This window comes from Columba livia, chromosome 2 (genome assembly GCF_036013475.1).
Source record: "Columba livia isolate bColLiv1 breed racing homer chromosome 2, bColLiv1.pat.W.v2, whole genome shotgun sequence".
Taxonomy (NCBI): domain Eukaryota; kingdom Metazoa; phylum Chordata; class Aves; order Columbiformes; family Columbidae; genus Columba; species Columba livia.
This window is the reverse complement of record NC_088603.1, coordinates 129,253,186-129,280,627: the sequence shown is the minus strand read 5'-3', so window position 1 is coordinate 129,280,627 and position 27,442 is coordinate 129,253,186. Positions and strand designations below refer to the sequence as shown.

The following is a 27,442-nucleotide window of genomic DNA, read 5'->3' as shown; positions in this document are numbered from 1 at the left end:
GGTGATTCTCTCCATCTGCTCTCGTGAGACCCTACCTGGAGTTCTGCATCCAGCTCTGGAGCCCCCAACATAAGAGAGACATGGGACCTGTTGGAGCAAGTCCAGAGAAGGGCCACAAAGGTGACAGAGGGCTGGAGAACATTTCCTAAGAAGACAGGCTGAGAGTTGGGGTCGTTGAACCTGGAGAAGGCTCCAGAGAGACCTTATAGCAGCCTTCCAGTACCTAAAGGAGATCTACAAGAAAGCTGGAGAGGGACATTTTACAAGGGCATGTAGTGGTAGTGCAAGGCATAGTGGCTTTAAACTGAAAGAGGGTAGATTTAGATTAGATATAAGGAAAAGGAAGAAATTCTTCACCATGCTGATGGTGAGGCACTGGAACAGGCTGCCCAGGGAAGCTGTGGATGCCCCAGCCCCAGAAGGGTTCAAGGCCAAGTTGGATGGCACTTTGAGCAACCTGGTCTAGTGGAAGGTGTCCCTGCCCATGCAGGGGGGTTGGCACTGGATGATCTTTAAGGTCCCTTTCAACCCAAACCATTCTATGATGCTTTGATAAGATCTCAGGTGCCCCTTTTACTTAGTAAGCTAGTCCTGTATCTGGTGGTTCAAATTTTAAACTGAACCACTGATTTAGCCATACAAACATCTAGGTTCTTTACTAACTAAGTGAGGAGAAAAGTCTTGCTGGGTTATTGTTTTTCATCATTTGAGTGTGTGTAAGCTGCTGAAGGGGTCTCTGATGGTCTCCAGCATGAAATAGCCTATGCATCCAGAATGATCAGAACTCTGCTTCACAAGACGTGAAAGTCCTTTTTAGTTCTGAGGTTGAAGAAAAGCAAATTCACCATCAAGATTCACCACACCATTGTATTCAACAGCTGCGTTGATCATGATGTCTAAAAGGCATTTCTTAATTAACAGCAGTAAGTCATTTGTTGCTTCTGTGTTTTATTGCTGTATATCATATTTCACAGGCATAAGTTGCAGCAGTGGCTATTTTTTTTTCACCCTTTCTTGTTACTGTTCCCATTGAAAGGGGTTTCCCAACGCCTGGCTAAGTCTGTTGTCTTATGTGATAGATAAAGGGGACAAGGAAATTAATGGGGCAGGAAAGTTAACTTTACAGCCTGTGTTTTGTGTCCCTAGTTTTATTTTATTTTTTTTTTTTAAGTTTCAAATGTTGCACTATAATTTAAAAGAGTAACAGCTACTGCAGAGCCGACAAAAGTACAGTGTTAACGTGTAGATACTAATGAGAAACAGCAGGTTTTCCTAGCTGAAAACAAAGGGTAGAGGCTGTGGTGTAAATTTAATTTCAATAACTGAATGACAGAAAAATAGTAGGAACTCACCTTTTAAAGAGTGAGTGGATTTGGAAGTTAAACTGTTATGCTGGTTTTTAAAGACCAAGCTTTGCAATTAGCAAAAAAGGCATTTGGTAGCTTTTCCCATGAAAAAGAAAATCAACTTTGAAGGAATTTTTTGACAAATAATAAACTGGATTGGAGTTGGATTTATTTTTAAATGTAGCTTATCAGGTGTCAATTTTATGGGGAGATACCAATGCTGTGAACTCAATGTGTTACACAACAAATGGATGAGCTAAGAAAGAACACACAGTAGATTTTGTGATTATTATCAGTCACCTATGAAGCTTGTTTGAGTGTCATCCCTAGGGCAGCACAGAGAAAAGAACGGTCAGCTTCTATCAGTTCAAGTTTAGCAAGAGTTACGTGTCACGAAATAAAGCTTTGAGTATGTTACATCTAAAACATAGGTTGTGGTGCAATCACTCTTCTGTGGGAGAAAGGTCACTCAGATTTAAAAACAGGGGGGAAAAAAAGATCTTTTTCTCTGTCATTCCCGTATTACTGTTTGATGTTTACAGAATACAGGATTTTCCTCCCACGCTATGTGGGAGGAGAATCAGAGATGCAAGATCGTGATTGTTCTTAGACAAATGGAGCACTTAAATGTTTTATCCTACTGAACTTGGGTACACAGTTTTCAAGATACTAATAATGTAATGTTTTGGAGCCTCGCTAGTTGAGGGTAATACTGGAAAATTAAGTTAAAATTGCCACTGAAATATGGACTGCATTTTAGACTGGTGAAAGTAACAACTTGAGAGGTTTTAGATAAATTAAAATCTTACTGTACAATGCTAAATTCACTGGGTTTTCAGGATAGTTTTGTGATGTGAGTTTGTTGGGAACACAAGCATGGATTAATGCTACTCTATTTATTTGTTGCAAATTTCTTCCCTCAAGCAGAAGTTACTTTAAATTTAAAGCAAATACTGCTTATTCCTTTAATGTTCATTCAAATTTAAAACTGCCTTTTCAGGTGAGAATTCATAGCTATGGCTTTGCTTACCATGAAAAAATACTACTGGTATTTTGTACTTCATAATAGAAAACCTTTCTCTTCAAAGTCAACACTGGGGAAAAAAAAAAATATATATATATATATATATTGTGTTTTAGGTCACTAAAAATTCTTGTTACTCTGTCTAGTAAAACAATGGGATACTTGTTATGCAGGTTAATTCACTCTCATGTAAATGGTTCTCAGTTTTGGCTGGTATCACCCAACCTGAAAAATATCTAGAATCTAAACGCATTTGGCACAAAGGATTTAATTTCTCTTTTTCTACAGGGAAACACTTAGACATTAGCATACTACATTGACATATGTTTTCCAGAAGTGGCACGCCATTTGAGTCAGAATTATTTGTAGCAAACTACTTGAAACATGTAGATGACATTTCAATATTGCACTAACATTTAAGCTGCTTTCACATTTGTCATAGAGAACTTCAGTAATTAAAAGCATTTAGTCAAGTAACTGCTTTTCCATTGTGCTTCATCATGTAGGTGCGTTTCATGGTACTCATATCCCATATAAGTCTTGTCTTTCCCGAGGGACATTAAAGAAACAAATGTAAACCAACGGGTTGGACCAGAGTCACCTTGCTGTACAGGCCTGCGCAATGCAATTCTGCAAGCTCTGCAAGTGCCACGTGGGCTGTGGTGCTGGCAGCGTGCTGCCCGCTGCTGTGTGCATGGGGGGCATTTGCTTCTCGTCCCTCAGGAGCTGTGGCAGCTGATTGCACAGCTGTACCAGTTACACGAGAAGCCTCTTCTCCGGCAAATTTGGTCTCTAGCAAAACCAAGCAGTCATTTCTGTGTATTCCTAATAACCAAATCAACTAAGTATTTATATACTTCTTGGTCTTACCTGAGAAGCCTTCAGTTCACAGTCTTCAGAGGTAAAGTAAAATTACTAAATGATAATTATATTTGAATCTCATAGGTATTATCACTGAGCAAAGTCTGAACCCTGGTGTTTGAGAGATACAGTAATCAACCTGCTTACATGGGATCTGGAAAAGGATGCTTTTTATGTGGCAGCACTTTTAATGATTACATAACCTTGCACTTTTTAGTGTATTAATCTATTTAATAGAGTATAGGTTCTACACAAACCTCATTTTTTAATAGCTTGTATCTTTATAGGTATTTATCTTTACAGCATTTAAAAGAGTTAGAGGACTACTGGTGCCAAAAATCAGAGCTTGACAGTTACTATAAATTGGTAGTTATGGCATATTACTAAACCAGGTAATTCCATTCTGTTCCCTGGCCACACGTCCTTCTTCCCCTGCAGTAATTGTAACAACTGTGTGTCCACAAAATAGGAGAGATTATTTTTCTTATCAGATGGAAAATTATTTAGGTAGTTTAGCCTTCTGTGGATAACCTGAAAGCCACAGATCACCCAGTGGCTGCAAAATTGTCAAATCCTATACAAGATGAGAAATGGAAGCACATGACACCCATGAACAGGATGACCCTCTTCTGCAGATGCTGCACTTGGAAAGATCAACAATAAGGTGAAACATTTCCCCCAGCCTCCATTTGTCCCTTTGAAAGTCTGGAATGTCCATTACTATGCAGAACTAAGTAAGACACAAATGTAATAAGTCTCTGATGAAAAAGCTACATTGTCACTAAAGAATAAAATAATAGTAAAATCTCAATGGGTCAAAGACATCTTGCAAATTTAGGGTGTTCTTCATGTTTAGCTATGTCTACAATTTATTTCTTTAGTATTCTCAGTACAATCTTACCTTGGTTTGATTCTACGTCTTTTACTTGCGTGATGCAGACAGCATTTCCTGCAGGTGCATGAGGCTTGTGTTTATCAGAAGATCTCTGTTCCACAAACATTTTAAACTCAGTACCTTTCCTGAGACTGGCAAGCAAGCATGGAAGGAGAAGTTGCCCCAGTCCCTCTGAGAGGTACGTAGTCCTCCAAGCTGGTGAGATGCAGTCTCCTGGCATTGCATGTTATGCTTGCTATGCCACCGGAGTAACAAGGGGACGTTAATGTGATAGTTGACTTCTGTGTGAGAAAGCTAAAACGTATAGTGGACATGGACAAAACAAATTAAGCTCTTGTGCTGTTACAGTGGCAGAAATTGTAAAGAAACAGGCAGTAATAGTTCAGTATACAGGAAAAAAAAAAAAAAAAAAAAAGAAGGTAACATTTGAAAACATGGATAATGGAGGGAATAAAATATAAAATTATAAGGACCCTACTCAAACATATTCGACCTTTGTGAATCTGGCTAGATACATCAGAAAACTATCAAAGAAATGCAGTTTGAGCACTAGCTGCATTTTTTCTGTAAATGTAAGATAGTGCAAACTCTGAAGAAAAATGGATTCTTAGAACAAATTCATGAATATTTACAGAAACTTTTTTAGTAGGAGGTACAATTTTCATGAATTGCTCTATATGTTTTTGATATATGAGTCATGATCATGTACTTGATCAGATCACTACAACATAGCTTCTGAAATAATGAACATAACAGATAAAAATTCCTCCTACCCCTAGAATTTTGAGTATTTCAGAACTAGGACTCCAATTTTTGAAGTCTGTGGCAAAACTTAGGTTGACTGGTACAGGATCAGGCTACATTAGCCAAATACTAAAGCTTGCTTTTTTTAAAAGCAAACAACTATTACGTTCGCTATCTCTACACCTGCAACAGATTAGAAAGGGTTAATTGCAAAAGTGTTTTGTTTTACATTTTGCACAGGTAAAGGTCAATGCTGAAATGAACAGCAAATTACAATATAACCAACTCCTTGTGAAATCTACCCACTCTGGAATTTTGGGCCTTTCATTGTTGAGATTACTGAATAACTTCAAACAAAGAATACTATAAGCCACCACAAAATCAAGAATGGAACTGTTTTTAACGAAGAAAATATCAATATTCATGCAAATTCTTTCTGGTAGTCTGCTAATAATGTTTCATATTGTGCTCAAGAGATTGAATCCCTATAGCATTATGCACTGTACAAAAACAGTTACTAAAATCACTCTCTGCAAGCCAGGTTACTGAGATATGAAGAAAGGAAAAACAAAAACAAACTGACCAAACAAGAAAACCCACAAACAAACAAAAACACAATAAAAAAACACAATCAACAAAAATTCTCCAGCTGCCTCTATTCCTATGATGATGAGCTAAAAATGTTGCCCCTATATCTTATGCAATTGCATGACACTTCAAAGAACAAAGATGTGAAAACAGGGATAAAAGATACCCTTGGTAGCCCTGTAAGAATAAATTCTAAGTGAATTTTAGGGATGGGGGTGGTTCTGATCACAAGTTTCAGCTGCAGAGTAATGCTTCAGTTTCCTACAGATCCAGTTAAGATGGGGGGATAGTAATTAACTTGTGCTTTATTGTCTATGTAAAGGGCAAACTATTCCTTACTTATCATGCCTGCTGTCCTCAGGAATGGGATTTGCAGCACAGGTGAAGCTGTGTCAGTAAACAGTATTTTACTCCCAAATGTGGTAGGTGCCTTGTTTTTAACGTTGAAAAGCTCTGTGTGACAGGAAAAAAGACTTCTTCAACACAACGACAGTTAAAAGCTATGATTTTTTGCTGAGGTGGCTTTTTGTGCAGAGATAATTTTTCTTCATTACAGAGTAAAATCATATTTGTACTAATTAGAGTTAGCTTAAGACTACAAAGCTGACCTTTTAATACAAAACTAGCTTGCAGTCTGTGAAGCATGCTGGCATTCATAAGCTTATGTCTTCTCATCTGACCTTCAACAGGGTTATCTGGAGCAGGGTTAAGAAACTGAGTATCATGCATTGAAATCAGTTTTATTGCACTGAGATTACATCAACATGAACAGTCAATATGTCCATGTTTATAGTTGAACACATGTCCATTGCTTAAACTTGATGTTCTTGTTATCTTTGTGGCATATGGCATTAAGAAATGTATTTTAGTTTAAACATATGTTTGGATCATGCAAAACAACAACATCTAGTAAAACAGAAATACCAACGTTCCACTTAATGCTGTAACAGCCCAAGTTAGTTCTGAAGAGCTGCAGGAAAAAAGAAACTTCTACCAGGTCTTAATGTCTACGTAATGCAATAAATCCTCTGCAACCTCAATGGTGGTGTGAAATCATACAGTACATAAATACTGACTTCCAAGGAAAAAACATGGCAAGACTCTCCTAACTCATTTAAATGAGTCAGCAGAACAATGCCAGCTTGCACAGCATCGGAAGCCCACGGTTTGTGACTGAGAATTGCGGTTGAATTTACAAGACGAAAAGTAAAGTATTTGGCTTACATCGCGACACTTTTTCCATCCTTACTTTTGGTAGGCTGGTCTCCTTTCCCATTCCAAAATCGGCACATACCCACAATTCTGTCATCAGAAAATTCCTGCAAAGCCAAGAGGCTTGTTCCCTTTTGCAGCTACCTTGGAGCAAGGACACCCCTGCTGCCTTCCGTTCCTCCCTTTAAGCAAACTCCACAAGTTTGTACATTCACTTTGACAATGGCAACACTGACACTGGATACAAGTTGGAAGCTGCTTTTTGTTTTCCTCCAGTTACTCTTTTTCAAAGTTGAGGATACATAAAAACTTCCCAGAAGGTAAAGCTTACAGGTGGAAGTAGTATCTTGCATTGCACTAAATAATATGATTAAAGAAGGTAGGGAGGCTTTCAGATGCACAACTCTTCTTAAGGTCTAAAATTAAAGAAGCAGATTTCAAAGGTAAATACAAACTGAGAACAATTGTTCAATAATTTAATTGGATCTGTATCAGGCCATCTCTGAAGGAAAAGTCAGGTGCTACCCATGGAGCAGATGTGACCCAAAGGGATTCTTTAGCATCATCAGAAAGCGAGGTGTGAAGGCACAAACGTACTCCAATGTTTTCAGCATCTGCAGCAAGACCAGTGGGGAGGTACAAATTATAACGAGCTATAGAATCAGTATCTCTATTAAATCCTTGTTTTTACATATCCACTAGAATTATTAGTTTTATAGGTTTGCCTTTGGAAAACCATTTTGTAAGTTTATCTTGAGGATTTTAAGTCTGGAATACTATAGCTGGAATAACAGCTTTACGAAAAATAGTTTCCTCCAGTTGCTTAATTTATTGATTGCATGCAGGTTGCTTCTAGTAAGTGGTGCTTGTTTATTTTCACCTACACAGTCACCACAGAATAATCCAGTGCAAAGGACAAAGGAAGTTCCAGTGCAGGAAGGGAAAATGTAGAATCCAAAAAATGGTCACATTTAAAATACACCCATGCTCATTTGAGCATGTACACCACCAGAGCACGACAGAATCACAGAATGTTAGGGATTGGAAGGGATCTCAAAAGATCACCTAGTCCAATCCCCCTGCTGAAGCAGGAACACCTAGGTGAGGTTACACAGGAAGGCGTCCAGGCAGGTTTTGAATGTCTCCAGAGTAGGAGACTCCACAACCCCCCTGGGCAGCCTGTTCCAGTGTTCTGTTACCCTCACCATGAAGACATTTCTTCCCATATTTAAGTGGAACCTCCTATGTTCCATTTTGTACCCATTACCCCTTGTCCTATCATTGGTTGTCACTGAGAAGAGCCTTGCTCCATCCTCGTGACACCCACCCTTTACATATTTATAAACCTTAATGAGGTCACCCCTCAGTCTCCTCCAAACTAAAGAGACCCAGCTCCCTCAGCCTTTCCTCATAAGGGAAATTCTCCACTCCCTTCATCATCTTTGTTGCCCAGCGCTGGACTCTCTCCATGAGTTCCCTGTCCTTCTTGAACTGAGGGCCCAGAACTGGACACAATATTCCAGATGTGGTCTCACAAGGGCAGAGTAGAGGGGGAACAAAACAAACCAACAAAATCACATGTGAAGTCTGAAGAGCTGTGACAGAGCAGCAGGCAAAGCACAGGGACACGTCTCCCGCGGCCAGGAGAGCAGCTCATCCCCGCCAGCTGCAAGTGGGCCCTTCCCCCGTAGCAAACCGGCTCAGGAGCCTAGGGGGCGGAGCGCGCCCGGGCCGCTGCAGGTTCCGAACCCGCGTCCCTGCCGGGACCGGCAGCCGTGAGGAGACGCAGCTTCCCCCGCGCCGCGGGCAGCCCCAGCACGCGCCGCCGAGGGCGGGAGCGGCAGCGCGAGCTCAAGGACGGGTCCCACACCCCCCTCCCCTCGCGCATGCGCGGCCGCTCGGCCGGCGGCGCGGGCACGTGACGGGGAAGGGGACGGGCGCGCGACGCTGCGTCTCTGTGGGCCTGGGCCGGCGGCGCAGAGGGGAGGGGGTGGATCCATCATGGCGTCTATGCAGGTGAGGAGCCTGCGGCGGAGCTGGGGCAGTGCCGGGGCGTGGGGGTGCGGGCCGAGCGGCGGCGGGGGACCGGAGCCGGGAGGAGCCGTTCCCGCGGGCGTGTGCGTGGTGGTGCGTTGTAGGGAGCGGCGCGGGTGGAGTAACCGCTGGGGCAACGGCTGAGGGAGTCGGTTGCGCGGCGGCAACGCGGCCGCGGGTCGGTGGCCGCTCGGCGGGGCCGCGAAGGGCAAAAGGAGGTGTAGTAGAGCCGGCCCGGCGCCGGCATGGAGCCGAGACCCGCTGGGGCAGGCTCTGAGGGGCGACGCTGGGCCTCGACTGTGGTACGGGAGCAGGGAGCCGCAAGGGAGGGCGGGTGGGGCGGGGGAGGAGGGCAGGGGTACCGGGCGTGTAGAGGAGAGGTTTGGCAGCGATGCCCCCTCTCCTTGGGAAAGTGAGTGGAGGGCGAAGGGATCCATCTCCCCCTCGGCAGGGTTTGAGGGGGCCACAGCCTCACTGGCCGCCATGGGAGGTGTTCGGCTCGCTTCCCCCCCGCGATGTGGCGGCCGCGTTTGGGGTGGGGGGTGGGGGGCAGTCAGGGAGACCCTCCTGGTGACACCGTGAGGGCTGCATCGAAGGACGTGATCAACAGCTCCATCCTGCCAGGCGTTTCTGGGGTTACGGCACTGTAATTCTCGGGTACAGGGGGACTGGGTCAGACAGGTATTGTCCCAGGCCGTGTATCTGTGTTGCCTGTGGGGTGCTCTTTCTCTCGGTAAAATGAGATTGTAGTGTGGTGTTAGTCCTGTGGATAGATAATGGCTGGTGTAGTTGGTTGGATGGGGTTGCTGTAGGTACAGTAGCATGAAACATCCTGCTGCTTGACAGGTATTTCCAGCTGAATTATTTATTCATACCTTCTCCAAAGGAGTTCTTAAATAGTAGCTACAGAAATTGCACTGGAGGAATGGATCGCTTTCACTGTGTGCTGCTCTGAGTGGGTGGTGATTTATTGTGACTGAAGCAGGGGAAAGGATCACGTGAGTTTTGTGACAGTGACCCCTCTTTATTTTGCCTGTAACTGCTCTGGTGGTCCTTGAATTGTTACAGTTTTCCATTTTGTTTTTAGATCTGGATGATCTAGCACTTCTGTTTTCTGCCTCAAACTGCTGCTTCTTTTCTTCTTTCATTTTGGTCCTGTATAACTTATATTATTTTGTCTCTTGTAATTGAAAAGCCCGGAAAGGGTGTACAAAATGAATGAAATTAGTTTAATTGTCCTAATAGCCTGGATTTAGCATAGCTAAAAAGAGTTAAAATTGTAAGGCATAGAACTTCATGGGGTAGAAATTCTTCTATGAAGTTTAGAAGCATAAAAAAACATAATGTGTCTTTCTGAGTTATTAAAGTAAAATGGGATCAAGAACATACTGTACAGAATGTTCTTCATGTAGTAGTAATTTAGACAGTCTGATCTGCCTTCATTTTATCAGCTCTATCTGGCAAATGTGTTTTTGTAATGCTCTTTTTTTTTAATGTTCAGACTTCAACAAGTATAACTGCAAAACAGAGGCAATAATTATAAAATTTATAAATCTTTTATAAAACTGTGTGAAAACCGTAGGGAAGTGACAGTTGTGAAACTTGCAGGAGGCGCTCCATGGGACTTTGTATGCCTGTGCTGTGTTGCTGTCTCTGGTCTAGGAAATGACCTTCTACAATTTGCCTCACCCTCGTTCTTGTTGCTCCCTCTTTAAAGGGGAAATAATGATTACAAATTAAATGAGGATATTTAGGATACATGAATGACAAATGTTGCCTAAAAGCAAGATATGTGTGGAGGTAGTACTTGCTTCCTGAAAATATGGCGATGCCATAAGTCTAATGTTGTAACTGCATTCGTTTTAGAAATACCAGTGGTAAGATGGTAAGATTACACACTTCTTTTTTTTTTTTTTTTTTTTAATAGTGTTCTGTTGTCTTTTGATGAGAGATTCAAGGAAGTTTATGGAATTCTTTTTGTCTGTGTTGCTAGTTGTGTAATGTTATGTTTTTTTTCCCGAGTTTAGTAAATTACTAGTTTAGTAATGCAGTTTAGCTAATTGGAAAAGGAATTGTTTGGGAAATTATTTTAAATAAACTGTAAAAGTAAGTTTCTCAATAGTAGACACCTTCACAGGTGAACAAGATTTCAAGGCTCTGAATTCTTCTATTAGTTAATATTTAAATTATTTGTATTTATGATAAGAGTTGGTACACTAAGTAGGAGTTAGTCACCTCTTACATTGCCATATAAAATTATGGCAGTTTATGATGCCCTGGGTTAATTACATCTTATTTTTACAAATCCACCAAAATTTATCTGATTAACTTAAAGCTGGAGTTATCTGATCAGTCTAGGTCAGGGTACAAAGAAAGTTTTGAAAATGTAACAATTTACCTCTTTTTGCCAATGGCAATGAACATTCCCGTGAAGGGCTACTGCAGTGCAGTTGATGCATAGCAACTTGTAAAATTGGAGAGTTTGAGGCTTTACTTGTATAATTTAAGTTCATTGTGATCTTTGTCTGTATGGACATTCTTTAATGGTAGTTTTCTGTAACACTTTTCTTCTAGAATAATAGCAGCCAATGTTGAGAAGATCCTGTGTTTGTTTTTTAATCAATGTGTTGCCTAAAGTGGTGACTAATTTGCCACTGCTGGATTGGTTTAAACCTGGTTTGCATAACTTCAGGTAAATTATGGTTTTTTAATTAAAAAAACAGCCCCCCCAAAAAAAACAAAACAAAACAAAAAACCAACAAACTTGAAGGAAAAGCTTCTCTGCAGCAAGATTTTTTTTCCCAGAAAAAAAACGAAGCTTGTGCAACTTTTCCTGGAAAAAAACAAACACCGAAAATACCTGCACGAAAAAGCAACCAAACAGGAAACAAACACAAAAACAAACAAAAAACCCACAGAAATACTATTGGAAGTTGTCACTAGTGTAGAACAAGTGAATAGAGTGAATTTGCTTTGGAAAATGTGGTATAGCATAGTTAGTAATCTGAAGTCTTAAAGCTACACATAAACGTAAAAATATGGCAATTACTGAAGAAAAAAAGCATTTAACAGTTGTTCTTGGAATAACTGGAAATGCAGAACTTGCATTAAGAATAGAAGAGCAAGTAAAAAATAGAACCAGGGAATTTCAGTTGAAAGTGTATGGAATATATTATTGCCTTACAAAGTGTTAGATAATGAAGGCATTTCTCCCTCAACCCACAGATATCAACTATTTGCATCTTAAACTTGAAAGATTTGCTTTATCCATAATGCTGACATTCTAGCTACTACCATTTTACGTTTCCTCTCCTTTCATTTTTAATACCATGTTACTTCAAACTGTCAATTATGACTGGAGGTATTTAAACAGCTTTCACAAACACATCTGTGGGAACAGTTTTAGGTTTACATTTTATCCCCAAAAAAACCTCTGGTTGTTCCTTTAAAATTGGTCACATGAGGTTTATACATGTAGCTATTTAAATCTGATTACATACAGAACAAATGTAATTAATGGCACAAACAGCTTGTGTAGAACATTAGCCTTAGCCTTTGCCATGCCTTTTCGTTATCAGGATTATTATTTTTTTGTCCTTGACAGCTGCCTGTTGGTGGGCTGCCATCAAAATACAAACTGCTGCTTGAAGAGTCTTGTTACAGCAATAGATTTTTTTTTTTTTTTTCAAAATCTATATCTAAACAGACATTTAATAAAATAATTGTGCTAGATGACAATGCAGAATTCATGGTAACTTGAGATCACCAGGAAGTTTTGTCACAAAACACAAGACAGTAGCAGCACAAAAGCTTCCCACAATTTTCACCCCATTTTTTTTCAGCCAGTGGTGTAAAGGATGGGGAGAATGTATATAAGCTATTGAAATCTCAAGAAAAGTTGACTTGTAATTACATTATAGGAAAATATTATGCTCTGAATATGCCTGCTTTTGGTTAGACTTCCCTGGTTCTGTTCTTTACTTGTTCTTTTAGTCTCAGTGGAAGTTCTGTGCTTCCAGCTGTTCTCAGAACAGTTCCTCATTTCTTAATCTTTCTTGATGTTGACAACATTTTTATTTGATAATTTGGAAATACTTTTCTCTTATTTGGTAGCGTTGTCCAGGGAAAAGTTCTGAACCATTTTTAATATATCTTCCAAAAAACCCTGGACAAACCTAACCTTAAGTGAGGAAAGCTCTCAGTCAGCTGGAACTTACGTGGTGATGCATGTTCCGTACTGTTAAACGTAATAGTACAAAACGCTATTTGTGTTATTTCAAATAAAATATTTTAAAAATAAAGATTAAAATGAGTGTTTATTGGTAGTTAGTAACAATTTAATTATTTAGTGGTGCCATTGGTGAAATACTGTTGACGATAAATATTTCAATCACTTTTTAAATGGAAAAATGGAAGTACCATAATTGAGACCAGAATGAGTGGGGAGTAAAAAGGATTTCTCCTGTCCACCAGGAGTTTGTTAGTCCTTTATGTAACCTTCAGTTATCAGTGTGTACTGATAGGTGGTATATTAGTTTTGGCATATAGCCATGCTACAGTGAAATAAGATAAAGGCAAAATTTATAGTTATTTTACCAAGATGAGTTAGTTTAGTCTTGGGCTTTTTAAATACACTTTTAAAGTGAGTTGAATATTTAATGAAGTTTAAAATTTGTAGTCTTTAAGTCAGTAAAGATAAATAAAATCAAAGTTACAGCTTTAGGCCCAAAGGAGTTTCACTTGTTTGTGTAAAACAGAGTTTTGGGAGCATTGTAAGTTTGTAATTAATAAGGTAAAGCAGCTTATCTCAAACAATGTGCAAAACTCAGTGATCAAGCACTTTCTTTAATTATCTGCTCAAATTCTATTGAGCTAAGACTTTCAGACTAAAGAATCTGCACCATGTAATACATAGGTATAGGCTATAACAGTGAATACTCCTAGAGATTATGTGATCAAAGAGAAGGAATAACTTTCATTGAATTTACCCATAGTTATGGCTGTGTACAACAAGCACAAAGTGTTCGGTATAATGCTCGTGTCTCTGACGTACGCTTGATTTACTACCGAGAGATGAGCTTTCAAGCAGTCACAGGCTAAAGTTCCCACTGGGGCAGAGGGAAAAAAGATGGCAAAGGTCTTTTGCTCAGTACTAGGAGCCAAAAATTCTGTGTATCTTGCATGGTTTTGAAGTAGCAGAGGACTGTGACAGAACTGTCAGATGGGGGTTGGGCTTTTGCCTTTTGAAGGGAGGAAGAGACAATATTACCCATTAATTGAAACCTGTTGAAACTTCATTTATTATAACAAAAATACAGTAAATAAATGTTTTAAAACAGAGCTAGTAAGCAACCTTTTGTGATAGACTGAAGATCAGGTAACCTGTCTTCTGTCTGCTTTTGGTAGTTGAGGGCTTTCAAAAGGTATTCTGGAATCTGTGCCAGCCTCTACAGTGTTTTTTCTTTGTTTGTTGTTTGTCTTTCCTCTGAGGTGACCTTAGTGGTTGGAATGAAAAACAAGCATCAGTTCGGGGTGGCAGGGGAAGAAGGGAGGGAACCCCATCATTTGTGATCCTGGCAGCGGTATTAATGTGTTAGACAAGAAAGAACAGAAGTTAACGGTGGTAGAGCAGTTGTGAGACACTTAGTTATTTTTGATAACTAATGATCTGATTGAGTATACTGGCTATTCATCCTTTCATACACAGTATTAAAAAACAATTGTTTCTGCTTGGGTGATTACAAATACAAAGTTATCATCTTTTTGCATTAAACCTTAATTAAAAATACTGCTTGAAATAAGAAAAACCTGTATATATGTCAATAAATTTTGATAATAGTTTACTAGAGTATATCAAATATTGTCTCTAAAAGTGTGTTGGAATAAAATGCTTCATGGAATTTGATGCTACTTGTTCACATAAATTTATTTATTTCTTCTTGATTAGAAGTTAGTTGCCAATAATGAGAAGGGACAAGGAAACTGAATGGATTGAGATTTCCTAAGTTAGAAATGCTTTCCTGGTCATATTTAGGGATACAGGTTGATCAGTATTTAACTCTTGTCACAGTTTGCAGCTTCCAAGGTTTTGCCCCTTTTCTTTCCGAAAGACTTCTAGTCAGAATACAGCATTTAATCTTGGTTATCAACCTTTGGAATGTTTTTTATAAGGATAAGAAATTCCCTGGTAAACGTATGGTTGCCCTTATTGTGCCAGCCTTATCTTAAATTTATTCCTTTAACTGAAGCAGTTCAAATAATGCCAGATTCTTGTCGGTAAAATATAAAATTTTTTTGTTTGACTTTCTACTACTGTGTGAGGCTTGTTGCTGGGTGTTAGTACATTTGAAGACTCCATTTATAAAACAGATGACTGGCTGTCATTTTCATTTTATTCTTCATTAGTGGATTTCACTCAATTTGCTTTAAAGTGGCAGGTTCATTGTAAAAAAAAAAATGGATTATCTGGCAAAAAGCTTGTAAGACTGTGGAGTACAGAGTGTTTTGTGTGTGTGTGTGTAGTTATTGGTTTGTCTTTAATTACACTGTAGTTCCGATTTCAGGTTGATCTTGTCTCTTAGTTTAAGACAAGCATATTATTCTGTGTAGAAGAGGACTGTGTTGCTTTGACCTTCTAGTCAAATATTTTAGAATATTTTGGAGCATGTGAAGATGATATTCTGTTATAAAACTGAGAAGTCAACAGTCCTTCCTCCCACCCCCCAATCCATAACCTAATTAAATTTTTAAATACTTGGAAGAACAAAAGATTAGTGGTGAAAATTTATTTCTAAGTAGCTTGCTAAAAGATTTATGTATTGCCTTTTGGTTCGTTTAAAAACAGAGAAATGTACAAAATGCCTGACATTTAGAACTTGAACTATGGGTTGGTCTGGGAAAATAACATTAGAATTGGGTTGCCAGATGTTAACATGTTTTATTAGAATGAGAAGGAGGAGACTAATCTGCTTCTGCATTCTCAGTACGGATTGAAAACCTGATTTTCAGCCAAAAATAGATAAAACTGAAAAACAATTCTTCAAATAATGATATTATTTTTTGTGGGCAGAGTATTTTGTGAAGCTGTTTTGTTACGTGTCCTGCTGAAGCTTTAATTGCGCACATTCAGACAATTATCTTTCTTTCCTCCTCTGGGTCTTGATTAAAACTTATCAGAAGAACTTAATTAGGAAAAAAATCATGCAGGGTTGTGATAATCCAGTATCTGGATGGCTTATGAGTTTAAGAGTTTGGGCCAAATTATTTCACCTGAATTATGGGATACACTCTCCAAGATTTTTTTAATTTGTAGGAACTGCCATCTTTTCTTTAGACTCCCTAAATAGCAAGATGAACTGTAACAGGTAAATTTTCTTGAAAAATTTAATCTTTACCTTGTTTTTTAATCTTTACCTTGTTTTTCTTCTGTTTGAGAGCTTGTTGGTGTTTAAAGTTAGATTTCTAACTGGAGAATAGCATGCTATTCCAGCAGTACTTAATGCCACTAAAAACTTTTATTTCTGTAGAGGAGTTTTGTTTGAAAAGCAGGACTGTCTACCCAGTGTTTAGAACTCCATATTCTGGATTTCATGTCCTTTTCAGTAACAAATGTGTGAATGGAAGAACCAAAATGCTGAAAATACAGTTGTTACTGGTCTTAACTCTCTCAAGTTAGTATATTTTACTAGCAGACTAGCAGCAGCTTTGCTTATGAAACAACATGGTGGTGTTGTAAAAACAGCCTGCTAACAGCTCCTTCTGTTCTGGTACAAGGTTACTGTTTGCCTCCATTCTGTGAGGGAGCATTTTGGGAAAAAAAAAAAAAAACTCATGCATGCAAAAACTTATTTGAAACAGAAAGGATTTTTTTCTTTTTTAAACATTTTTTGACTTGAATGGGGAGGAGGTGACAGCCCGTTGCTCAAAAGTGAAATGTAAATTCTTTGCCAGGACTTCATCATAGAACTGACAGTGCTTTTGTCCTAACAGAGTTTGCTGGGTACATTTACATCTTTGGGTGTGGAAGAGAATAATTGGTAGTTACTGAAGAAATATTTTTAGGTCTCCCTAGGGCGCAGTAGCTTTACCAGCATAAAATAGAAGAATGGAGCCCCTGTGGGATTAATTTTTAACTTTTAGCTGTTTTATCAGTTAGTTTTTCTTCCTCTTTGATCTCCAAGCCAGATTAAGATTGACTTTACAGTGTCTAGGAAGGCTTGGCTTTGGAAGGCTACTAGTTTCTTTATCATTGCAACAAAGAAAAGGGAATTGGAGAGCGTGGAAATGGAAAGTTTCTAACAAAATTCAAGTGCAGATGTTTTTGACATTCATGCTTCCTAGTCTGTGAAGTTGCTGTTCCATTTTTCAGTTTCTTCATATCCTCATGATATTGCCTAACTGAGCATGGCTAGTAGGGTCTCTACCACTCCAGGTGAAAAGGCCATCACGTTCCAGCTTCATCGTCTATCACAGCTTGTTTTAGTGTTAAAATAAGGTGTGGCGATATATGTTTCCTCCAGCAGAAATTAACAGAAGCTGTTTGCCCATGTTCTACTTTTTACTCTACTGGTAGGTTTCTGCTCCACTGATAGAGAAAAATTGCTTTCCCCCCAGCTGTTTTCTACCAAGCTCTTGCAACTGCCCTTAATATATCTTGTCTTGTACTGATTCAGCTCAGCTTTTCTCTCTATTCCATTCTTTCCCTAAAAAAAAAAAAAAATAAAAAAAATCAAATCTCTAAACCAGACTTTCAGGTCTATATTCAGGGTTGTTCATAAGTAGAGCGTTAAAATAAGGGCATTGTTTAGTTTACCAAGTTAATATATGACACATCTTGTGCAACTTTTCTTGAAATGCCAAAAATGTAGTTTCAAGATTTGCAAAGATAAGACTGCTGAAGGTATGCATTGATCGTTTTTCAGTCTTATTTTTGTTGGATCATGTGCCTTTATAAAGTTTGTATTTTCAGCTCTGAGGAAATGATAAAGCAGGGTATAGACACACAGTTGACCTTGATTGGATTACGGTGTTAATATTCTACTGCTAATCAACAGAGCCAGTGGAACGGTATATCTGTGCTCTGCTTTGCCCACTCCAGTTATGAAGTATAATATGTTAACTGAAACAATATTCATTGGCTATCTTGGTTGCCCTCAGCTGTATGTACCTAATTCGTACTTGGTAGTTACCTCTATGACTAAGAATGCCTTGGTTTTTCACTGTACACGTGCTTTTGTTTGCATATAACTGTGTTAAAGTTTAACTCTCTAAGCTCCAGTTTTTCAAGGGAGGGGCAAAGCTATTGTAAGAGTTCTGACAATGAGCTTAGAGCTGGAAATAGACATCTGATGTTGTGATATTCCTTTTTTAAAGGCATTGAGAAAGGCAATTTTCACATACCTACAAAAGCTAGGTATGTTTTCGTGGCAAGGAAGGAAAATACTTTTGACTGCTCTGTTGCATTTTGGGGGATTGTGCTTAAAGTCTGTCTACTGGTCTGGTCATAGATATGATCCTTGGTTTTGGCAGAATCAGAAAAAAGATCCCTGGTTTGGGGAAATGTGATGGTGATATTGTCATATAGGCTTTAGGAGTATAGCTTATTGCCTTTTGAAGTAGCTGACAGGAACGCAGATCAGTTAACTAATTTTGTGTCTGTTAATAAGCATTTATGTGACCCATAACATCTTGCTCAATGGTGCATGGTGACCAATCTGATTCTAGGAGATGCATTCTGAAATACTAATGTTACCAACCTCCAAATCTCCTCCTGTCCTAAACTGCTGGCCTTTCCCCCTATTCACCTATTGCATCTTTTTATATGGTTCTGCCCTGTCTTTATATGGTTCACCAGGAACCAACATAAATGAGAATTCAGCTGTAGCTTTTGTGATGTTACCACACCAGTTCTAGTGATGGCTATGTAAGATGTGTGCTATCTAGAAGGTGCTAGAAGCTGTTTGTTTCAGAGATGTATTTAATTTGAACCATGACAGACAGTGAGTGTCCATCCATTGGGATTGAAATGATAGCTGTTGTTGTGAGCTGTCTGTGGAGCTGGCAGGAATTTTAGTCCACTGACTTCCAGTTAATTTTGTGTTCTTTGCTCCATGTGCTTTGAGAAGTCTTATAAGCTTGACACTTTAGAAAATCTGTGGAGGATAACTGAAGGGGTTGCACAAATATTTGACAGAATTAACAGCAGAATACAGGCCATCACTATGTCAGTTATGTCTCAACTACTTGAGTAAACTTTCTTATGAAACTGATGTTTGGATTGGTGTTAAGCTGTGTTCTATGACTTCATCTTTGAATCATCCTTTCCTGTAGAGGTAGATGAATTAAGTAATCTTGGTTTCAAATGCTTCCACGTTTTTGAACATACTTGTGTGAACTACTGGTTATGTCACTACTCTTGCCTTTTGCAGCTGGTTTTTCCTGTAGTTGAAGTACCACAGTGTTATTCAGTCTTGAGTTTCTCGTCTTCCTACCCTGCTGTTATGTTTCCCTCTAGATAGTGAATATGTTTGATATATTTTACTTTTGCTTTCCTTGGAAGTTGTATTAAAATAATGTCTAAGCATAAAGCTCTCCCTCAAAAATAAGGAAAATATAAAATTAAGACTGCTTGTGCATCCTTCTTTTAATCCCCCTTTATTTAAATAACTCCACAATTGCTGTTGGGTTGGTGTTGTTTGTTTGTTGTGGGTTTTATCTAAATAGAAAGTAGAGAAGCAGGAAGGGAGCTTATATATAAAATCTTCTGGTGGATTAGCAGAAACATTGGAATGATGATCTTGTGTTATGGAAATAACGATACAGCAAGCACAGCATATCAATGTATAGAAGACATTTATTTGGAGGTTATTGTGGGAATGAGTAGTTGCACTAGCTTGTATTTTGACTTAAAGGAGCTGCCTGAGAGGCTGAAAGCAACTTGAGTTATGCGATTAAAAAAACAATATTCTTGATTCATGGTGAGAAAAATAGCAAGTGTAATTCTGGTATTGACTTTAGATATGCGTGTTTCAACATAGCTAGAGATCTGTAAATAAAGGAGGACTCCCAATAATTAAGGGTGTTGAAGTGCTACAAGTTTCTAGAATAAAATACTGATGTGTCAAGCCGTCTCAGTATGGATAAAATATAGGAATAATTGTAAAAGTCAGTATGGCTACATGAGGAGCTATTTAATAACTTGAAGACTGAAATGGCTTTGTACAAGTCAGAAAAGTGAAAATAAGTAATTACTGCTAAAGCTCAATATGAAAGAAAGTGACAAGCAGATGAATGAAATCTACCCATAGTGCATTGTCTTAAGTTAGCAGATTTGAAAAGCATTAAGAAAGGTTTTTATAAATCACTAGAAAGATGAAGAAAGGGATGAGCCTGTGAATGGAAAAGGAAAACAGAGAATAGATGACACAGATACTTAAATTAACAATGAGTCAGTAAACTATTCCAAATAAAAAGTACGGTATAATTACCTTTTAGGCACTGGATGTTATGTCAGTTACTACGATTCACCTGTGTGAGCTGGTTTTCTTTTTTTGTTTGGAGTGTTTGAGCAACTGAATCTGATTATTTTGACAATTATTTTGAGTGACTTTCCAAATGATATATACTATTTTTATTATTCTACTATCATGTGAGAAGGTGGCTTCCAGAAATCACTGTACCAAATAGTCTCTGATGCCTGTGTGCCTATAGGGTATAATAGACCATTAACTTGGGAGTTCCTAGATAAAAAGTAGCAAGAATGGATTTCAAGAGATGAATCACATTGAACTAACATACTGCACAAGAAGAGTAAACTAAGTATGGTAAAAGAGGAGCAGTAGCTGTGTTCTGACTGTGTAAATATTTTCGACTTGCATTAGTGTGACATTTGAATAAAAACACAAGAAAAATGTGGTCTAAATCAGTGTGTGAATCGGTGTGGGGGTCTTTTTCTTTTTTCTTTTTTTTTTTTTTTAAATTAACTGCAAAGCCTGCTTATCAGGGTATCACAGTTGTAGTTTGGTTGTAGTAAAATCACTCTCCTTCATCTGTGTGTCTGACTGAGAGAGGGCATTTGGTTCTGTCAAGCTGAGTGGACCTACGGAAGAGTATTTTGAGGACAGTCTGCATTGGCTTTCTTGCCATTTCTGAAAGAGGCTTGGATGACTGGGATATAAGTGTTCTTGCAAAATACATATCTGGCAACAAGTGGAGGAGGATTCAAATTAATAACATGCAATTCAGTAGAGAAAGCTACAAACTGTTTAATATGGGGAAGAGATGGGAAAAGTATTGTGCTGCTACAAAGAAAAAAGAAATCTCTGGGGTATATTCATGTAAGGGTCATGATGAAACATTATTTTCTTTATATATATAAAGATAGATATTTATATAAATACATATATTAAAAATACAAATTAAGGAGACAGCTGCAGACCAGTAAAAATTAAATACTTAAAAAATGAGACTTGGAGAGGGGGACATTGAAGGAATTTAGTTTAGTGAAGGTTGGAGAAGGAGAGAAGTTGAAATAAGTAAAATAATTCTCTTTTGTAGCCATGAATAGTAAGAGAAGTAATTTGACATAGTTTATTCAATTCAGCTAGATCTCTTACTGTGAAGAAAGTTCTTCCCATTATAAAAGCAAGAGATAGGGTAATGTGGACAATATTAAAGGCTTCTAACCACAAGGATGTTATAAGAATCTTTGATCCATTCTTTTGTAAGCTGGAGAGGTGACTTCCCTGAGGTATCTTCAGGTTGTAAGTTTATAAGATTCTACAAATGGGATAGTTAAAATTGTCTGAAAAGTGTTAATCCATTTTACTTTGTCCTGTTATGTGTGTTGCTGCTAATTCTTGAGGATTTTGTGCCAGAAAAGAAAGTCTTCTGTATTCATGGCTGTCAAATACAAGGAAGACATTTCTCCCTCTGAAACTGTTCCTTTTCAAATGCTTAATTTCAGAAACTAATGTTTGCAGTGTGCCTTTTGTTCTTAATATGTGTGGGCTTGGTATATCAGAGTCATTTTTTTTTTAATAAGTACATAACTGAATTATCTTGAAGCTGAGTGTGTGTCTCTGGATTTGTGCAAGATGTTACAGTAGTCTTTAGAATTAGTGTTACTCTGAGAAAAGTAATGTTCTGTGTGACCTCTTTGGTCATCTAGTACAAATATTGTTACACATTGAACAGGAATTAATTTCAGGTTTTTGCATTTAAACTTTAGATGTTTTCTGAATTACTATGGTAACCAGGAGCTCAATTTCCTAATTAAACTGTATGAATATGTCCTTCAAGGGCTTCATTGAAGAGATTTTTTTTTTAACTAGATTGACTCCTGATAATACAGTGTTGTGTATTGAGACATAACACGAGACAAATTATTTTAAGATTTCAAGTAACTGAAAGATGAAGAAAAAAACATTTCTTCGTAATATCTTTGAAGGGTATCTTCCAAATTTTCTGAGCATCCTTAGTTGCATCTTGGGCTGTGTCTGCAAATGTAGTCAGCAGCTTGAGGAAGGCAATTCTTTCCCTTGCTCTGGCACTTGAGACCACATCTGGAGCACTGTCTTCAGGGAGCCCCAGTACAAGAAAGACATTGATGTACTGGAGTAAGTTCAACTGGTTGCCACCAAGATGATTAGGGGCTGAACTACATGATGTGCACAGAGAGGCTGACTGGATTTCTTTGGCCTTAAGAAGAGAAGGCAAAGGGAAGGCCTTGCCTTCCCTGTTGTCTACAACAACCTAATGGAAGGGCGACAGCGAAAACAGGGTCACAGTGGGAAGACAGAGGGCAACAGACAAATTGGAATATGAGATGTTCCAATAAGGTATAAAAGAAACATACCATGGGGACAGTCAAACACTGGAATGCATTGGCCAGAGAGGTTGATTTAAAAAAAACAGCTTTCTAAATATTAGTTAGCCCCTCTCTTAAAACAATTTTTCAGTATTTGAAGGAGTTCTGGTTAGTGGACTGTGATGCTGTTTACAGTTTTGTCCCAGTTGCTATAGGGTACTCTTGAGCCTCTTCTGGAAAGTTCTATAGGCAGCTATTTTGCTAGCCCGTACAGAAATAATTGACTTTACGCCTGACAGAACAAACCAAATTCTGAAAATGTCTGGTGAAAACCTATTAAAGATACTTAACTATGTTCATCAGATAAGGTATGATTAACTTGTGTGGCATGGTTAATGGAATAATAGTGTTGTGAAATAGTATATTTTATTATTCCAGTTGGAAGAAAAAGAGGGCTTGTATTCCCAAAAGTGTCACTTCTTAAATATATATCAGTTGGTCCAACAGTAGCAATTCTCTTTGTGAAAAGACTTTGCCTTGTTTCTATCTGTGATGGCTAGAGTAACACTCATGAAATCTTTAAAAACATTTTTTTTCCCCCTTGAGCTGTCTACAACTTTCAGAGTTCATAGAATAGTTTGTATTAGAAGGTACCTTTGAAGGTCATCTAATTCCAACCCCCCTGTACTGGGCAGGGATATCTTCAACTAGATCAGGTTACTCAGAGCCCTGTCCAGCCTGGCCTTGAATGTCTCCAGGGATGGGGCATCTACCACCTCTCTGGGCAACTTGTTCCAGCATTTTACCACCTTCACCGTAAAAAAAAAAAAAAAAAAAAAAAAAAAAAAAAAAAAAAAAAAATTATTCCTCATGTCTAGTCTGAATCTCCCCTCTTTTCTTTTAAAACCATTACTCCTTGTCCTGTTGTAACATGGCCCGCTCAAAAGTCTGTCCCTGTCCTTCTTACAGGTTCCTTCTAAGTGCTGAAAGGCTGCAGTAAGGTCTCCCCGGAGTTCCTGTCATTACGGGGACTGAAAAAAACCTCGAGTTTATTCAGAATTGGTGTTTTCATCCTTTAATTTCAAGGGAAGTTATCCAAGATAGTATAGCTGGAGAGAATAAAAATGAAAGGGTTCTGTGCCATCTCTAATAGCAGTTGTTGGTCTTCTGTCCTGATTGTCCATAGTTGTGGGGTGAAACCCTCTTCATTTTGAGGATAGTGGATGTTTATTTTTTCTTTATTTTTTCCCTGGCCTTACTCTTAAGGGGAACAATCTTGAAATGTATGAAGTCTGACAGGGCAGAGTATGAAGGAGAACACGACTGATACTTCAGATAGACATAGAGTGGTTACAGTAAAGCTGAAGGGAATAAAACCTTTTGCTTATCCTGTTGGTTTGGTTTGGGACACTGCTCTAAATGGAGAGCAAGTCCAAAAGAGTTGTGGGTTTCTTGACCTTTGTGTCCCCTCCCTACCTTTCCAATGCAGAGCTGTGCCTAGGAACTTTCTGTTAGTCAGAACTGCACTGGGGTTTTCTATGCATTATAGGTAATCATAGTCAGGTTTTCTTTGTGGTTTCCCTTATTTCCAAGTGATAAATTTCTTTGCTATCCATGTACTGAAATGAAAACAAGCTTTATCAATGGTATAGGCTTGCTTTTATGGGAGTCTTAGGTTATTGAGTTTCTTTGGCTTAATAGTCAGATAACATATCCTTTTTTCTGCTGAATGTGCTCTTCTTGGCTTTATATGGGAATGACATGGATGTATTTTTTTTTTTATTGATATTCTCACTGAGAGCTGCAAATACAGGTCAGACAGAATTTACGTTGATAGCTGTTTGAACTGCCTAACTTGGAACTGATAATGCCTTATTTGTCTTTAAAAAGATGGTTTTGTTTACTGTTATACTTCTGACCCAAAGTGTAAATAGTATTTCCTGTTGTTTCTCTGGGATGCATTTTTGGATCTTAATATTTTTTGTATTGCAGCTGATGAGAAGCAATGTGTTGTCTGTATGTATTATTTGCATTTAATGGCCAGGCACCTATGACAGTGTCAGCAAATGTTTTAAGATCGGAGGAACAGAGCACTTTGGTGTCCTCTGCTGATCAAGTAGACATTTTATTTTTTCTTTTTTCCTCTTGGGTTACTGGCTTTTTAGAAAGAACCATAAGTATTATATGTGAGAACTGAAAAGCTGTGAAGCAGATGGAGAGGAAAAAACAGTGACTGAGACTGTATTAGACTGAAAAGACAGTTGCTGAACTTGAAATGAGAGGATGTTTTAAGTGTTGATAATTTGGGATTTTTGTTCAGATACAGAAAAACAACATTTCCTCTTTTCAAATTACTGTGTTTGATCAGATACTGATAGCTTATTATGGCTGGTCTTAATTTAATTTTAAAATGGATATTAGTCTCCTTTTTATAAAGACAGTTGTATAGTTGGTCTACATGTATAAGTAAATGGGGGTACTGAATTATTTGCTGTTCTTATATACATTTGCTCATGACTATTTCGTACCTAATGTTTCCAGATCTCCTCTTTAAGGGGAAGAGTTTGAAGTTACCTAATCATAAAAGGTTCTTATCTCTGAACTTTTAAAGTATTTCTCTGTGTGATGATCTATATGCCAAGGCATACACTGGTTGACTACCATTGAGGTTTACTTGATGAGTGTCTTGGAAAGTGTCAGAAAGAGAAGTGACCTCAGAACATCTCTGTCACTCAAATTAAGGATTTATAAAATGGTTTTGAAGCTTTGTTCTTTTGTAATATATTTCATAATAGTAATGTTAAACAGGGTTGGTGTTTATAATTTGAAATTTTCCTAAACTGTGCAGAAAGCAAAAGATGAACTAGGAATCAGATCTTTCACTGTGTTAGCACTGTAAATAGCTTTCTTCTGAAAATGCTAGCTTTGTTTTTTGGCTTTGTTTATACCTGTACGCCAATTATAACAGCCTGTAAAATGCTTTTACGACATAACATTTCACTTAAACATATTTGTTTAATTACTTGCAAAAAAATTACTTTTAAAGTCTGTATCTGGTTCACAGTAGGAACTTTCAAAATGGAAACCCAAAGCAAGTTTTCAGGGCTGCTTGACAGAGACAGAAAGTTATTTCAAAATGTAAATTGTGAATGTATGGGGGCCTTTTCTTTAAGAGTTATGTTTCTGAAATCATGGTAATCTTGTTTCAAAGATAGTAATGAGATAACAGAATCACTTCTGTATTGACAAATGAACACTTTTTATTTTCCCCTGTGATTTTTTTAAAGTTCTACTAAGCATCAGAGAAGTTATTTGAAAAGTTGAAAAATTAGTAAGAAACAGCTACAAATATCTGATAAACCTACATTTTAAAAATCCTATATTGAATCAAAATCAGATATTAAACCCCAGATATTAAACTCCTCTTGAGTGCTAGCTCAGGCTTAAATCTTACCTAAGGTCATTTTGACTAGTAGGTTGATGGGAACAGACTGGGAGATGGTAAACATTAAAGTTGTTGGCAGGAAAAAGGAGAGTTAAGACATGAGAAAGGCTTGAACTTTTTGTTATGTAGATGGAAATGACAACAAATTATTGCATAACTGTTTATATGGCAAAAATAGACTCTGAAAGCAGTGCCAGTGGTAGCACTTCACTGAGACTGCATTTCTCTTGCTCTGTGGATTGTGAGAAACGGTTCTGGTAGCTGTTGTAGAAGTGGTTGGTTGCATTACTAATTTATCCCTGTCAAAATAGTTAAAATTACCTGAGCTACTGGTTTAACATTTCTTTAAATATCAGGAGTCTGTAGGTTCTAAGATACAGTTACTATAAATTACGAAGTAGTTTGTGTTCTGTATGTCAGTCTTGTTTTAGTTTCGTGCTCTTTCCTCTGGGATGATTTAGAACAAGGTAAAGGCTTGCACACATGCCAGACAGAAGAGAAAGAAGAGTTGTGCTGTTAAAATCTTGGAGAATTAATTGTATATCTTATGCTGTCAGGGAATATAACATGGTCACTGCTGAGTGTGGAGCTCAAATTGACATATTTGTAATACAACAAAATCTTGGATACCTCTGTGTATTTCATAGTGCAACAGTTCTTCACTTAGCAGTGTTCCTAATGAAAGTGCCATTGCATTTTACCAAAAGGTAAGTTTAAGGCTTGTGACTTGTTTAGCTTGTGACTTTTGTTTAATTTCTAACAGAGTCTGCTCTCTTTCTCAACATTGAGTTTCACTTTTTATCTAAATTTTTAAGTAAAACTCCTTTTACCTTTCAATGATTGATGAAATGTACTTTAGTGTGCATGTTTATTGTTGAACTTTATTTAATATTTCAAATATTCTGTACAATTTATTTATAGAAACGATTACAAAAAGAACTATTGGCATTGCAAAATGATCCACCTCCAGGAATGACTCTAAATGAAAAGAGTGTACAAAATTCAATTACACAGTAAGTATATGTACTGCTTTTGTGGTTTTGTTTTGTTTTGTTTTTTCCTATTGAGCTAAAAACTGTGAGTAATGAAAAGTCCTCTGCATGCCACTTTTACCACCTATTCCAAGTTACAGTCTGAATTTTTGGTTTTGGTCTAGGGAATTGAAACATTGTTCTACTTAATGAGCATATTGCAGTAACATGCTGGTCACACTCAGGAATCGGATAGTGAATTCATTAAATTTTTAATAGTTGTTTTACTGTCTAACAAAATGGTAATTGGTAAAAGCTTCTGTGTATTTTAGAATAAAATAACTTAATCTGTCATAGCTACTACCCTCTGAAACCCTTCTAAATTTATTGAAATAATGGAGTAGTCTGTTTAGAGTTTCTGCATTATTTGTGTTGAGTGTATTTTGTAGATGTTAATTTCCATTACCTTCTTTCTCTAATATGGAAGAAACTGCTTGAAGAGCAAAGTTATCTAA

General features: G+C 37.9%; 1 protein-coding gene across 7 annotated transcripts in view; it reads left to right on the top strand.

The window, feature by feature from the left end:
* Positions 1-8,516: 8,516 nt before the first annotated feature.
* UBE2W (ubiquitin conjugating enzyme E2 W) overlaps positions 8,517-27,442 on the top strand; it is a 35,458-nt gene continuing 16,532 nt past the window's right edge. Inside the window, exons 1-2 of one of the 7 annotated variants that reach the window (XR_010470624.1) lie at positions 8,517-8,686; positions 26,878-26,969. Coding sequence is in view for 4 of the 7 variants with exons in the window: in XM_065053818.1 (XP_064909890.1) it covers positions 8,950-9,006; positions 26,878-26,969 (149 nt within the window). In the remaining 3 variants the exon portion in view is untranslated. Of the gene's footprint in view, positions 8,687-8,832; positions 9,007-9,595; positions 9,703-26,877; positions 26,970-27,442 lie in introns of those variants that run through there. The other 6 variants (XM_065053820.1, XM_065053817.1, XR_010470623.1 and 3 more) reach the window with 6 other exon arrangements.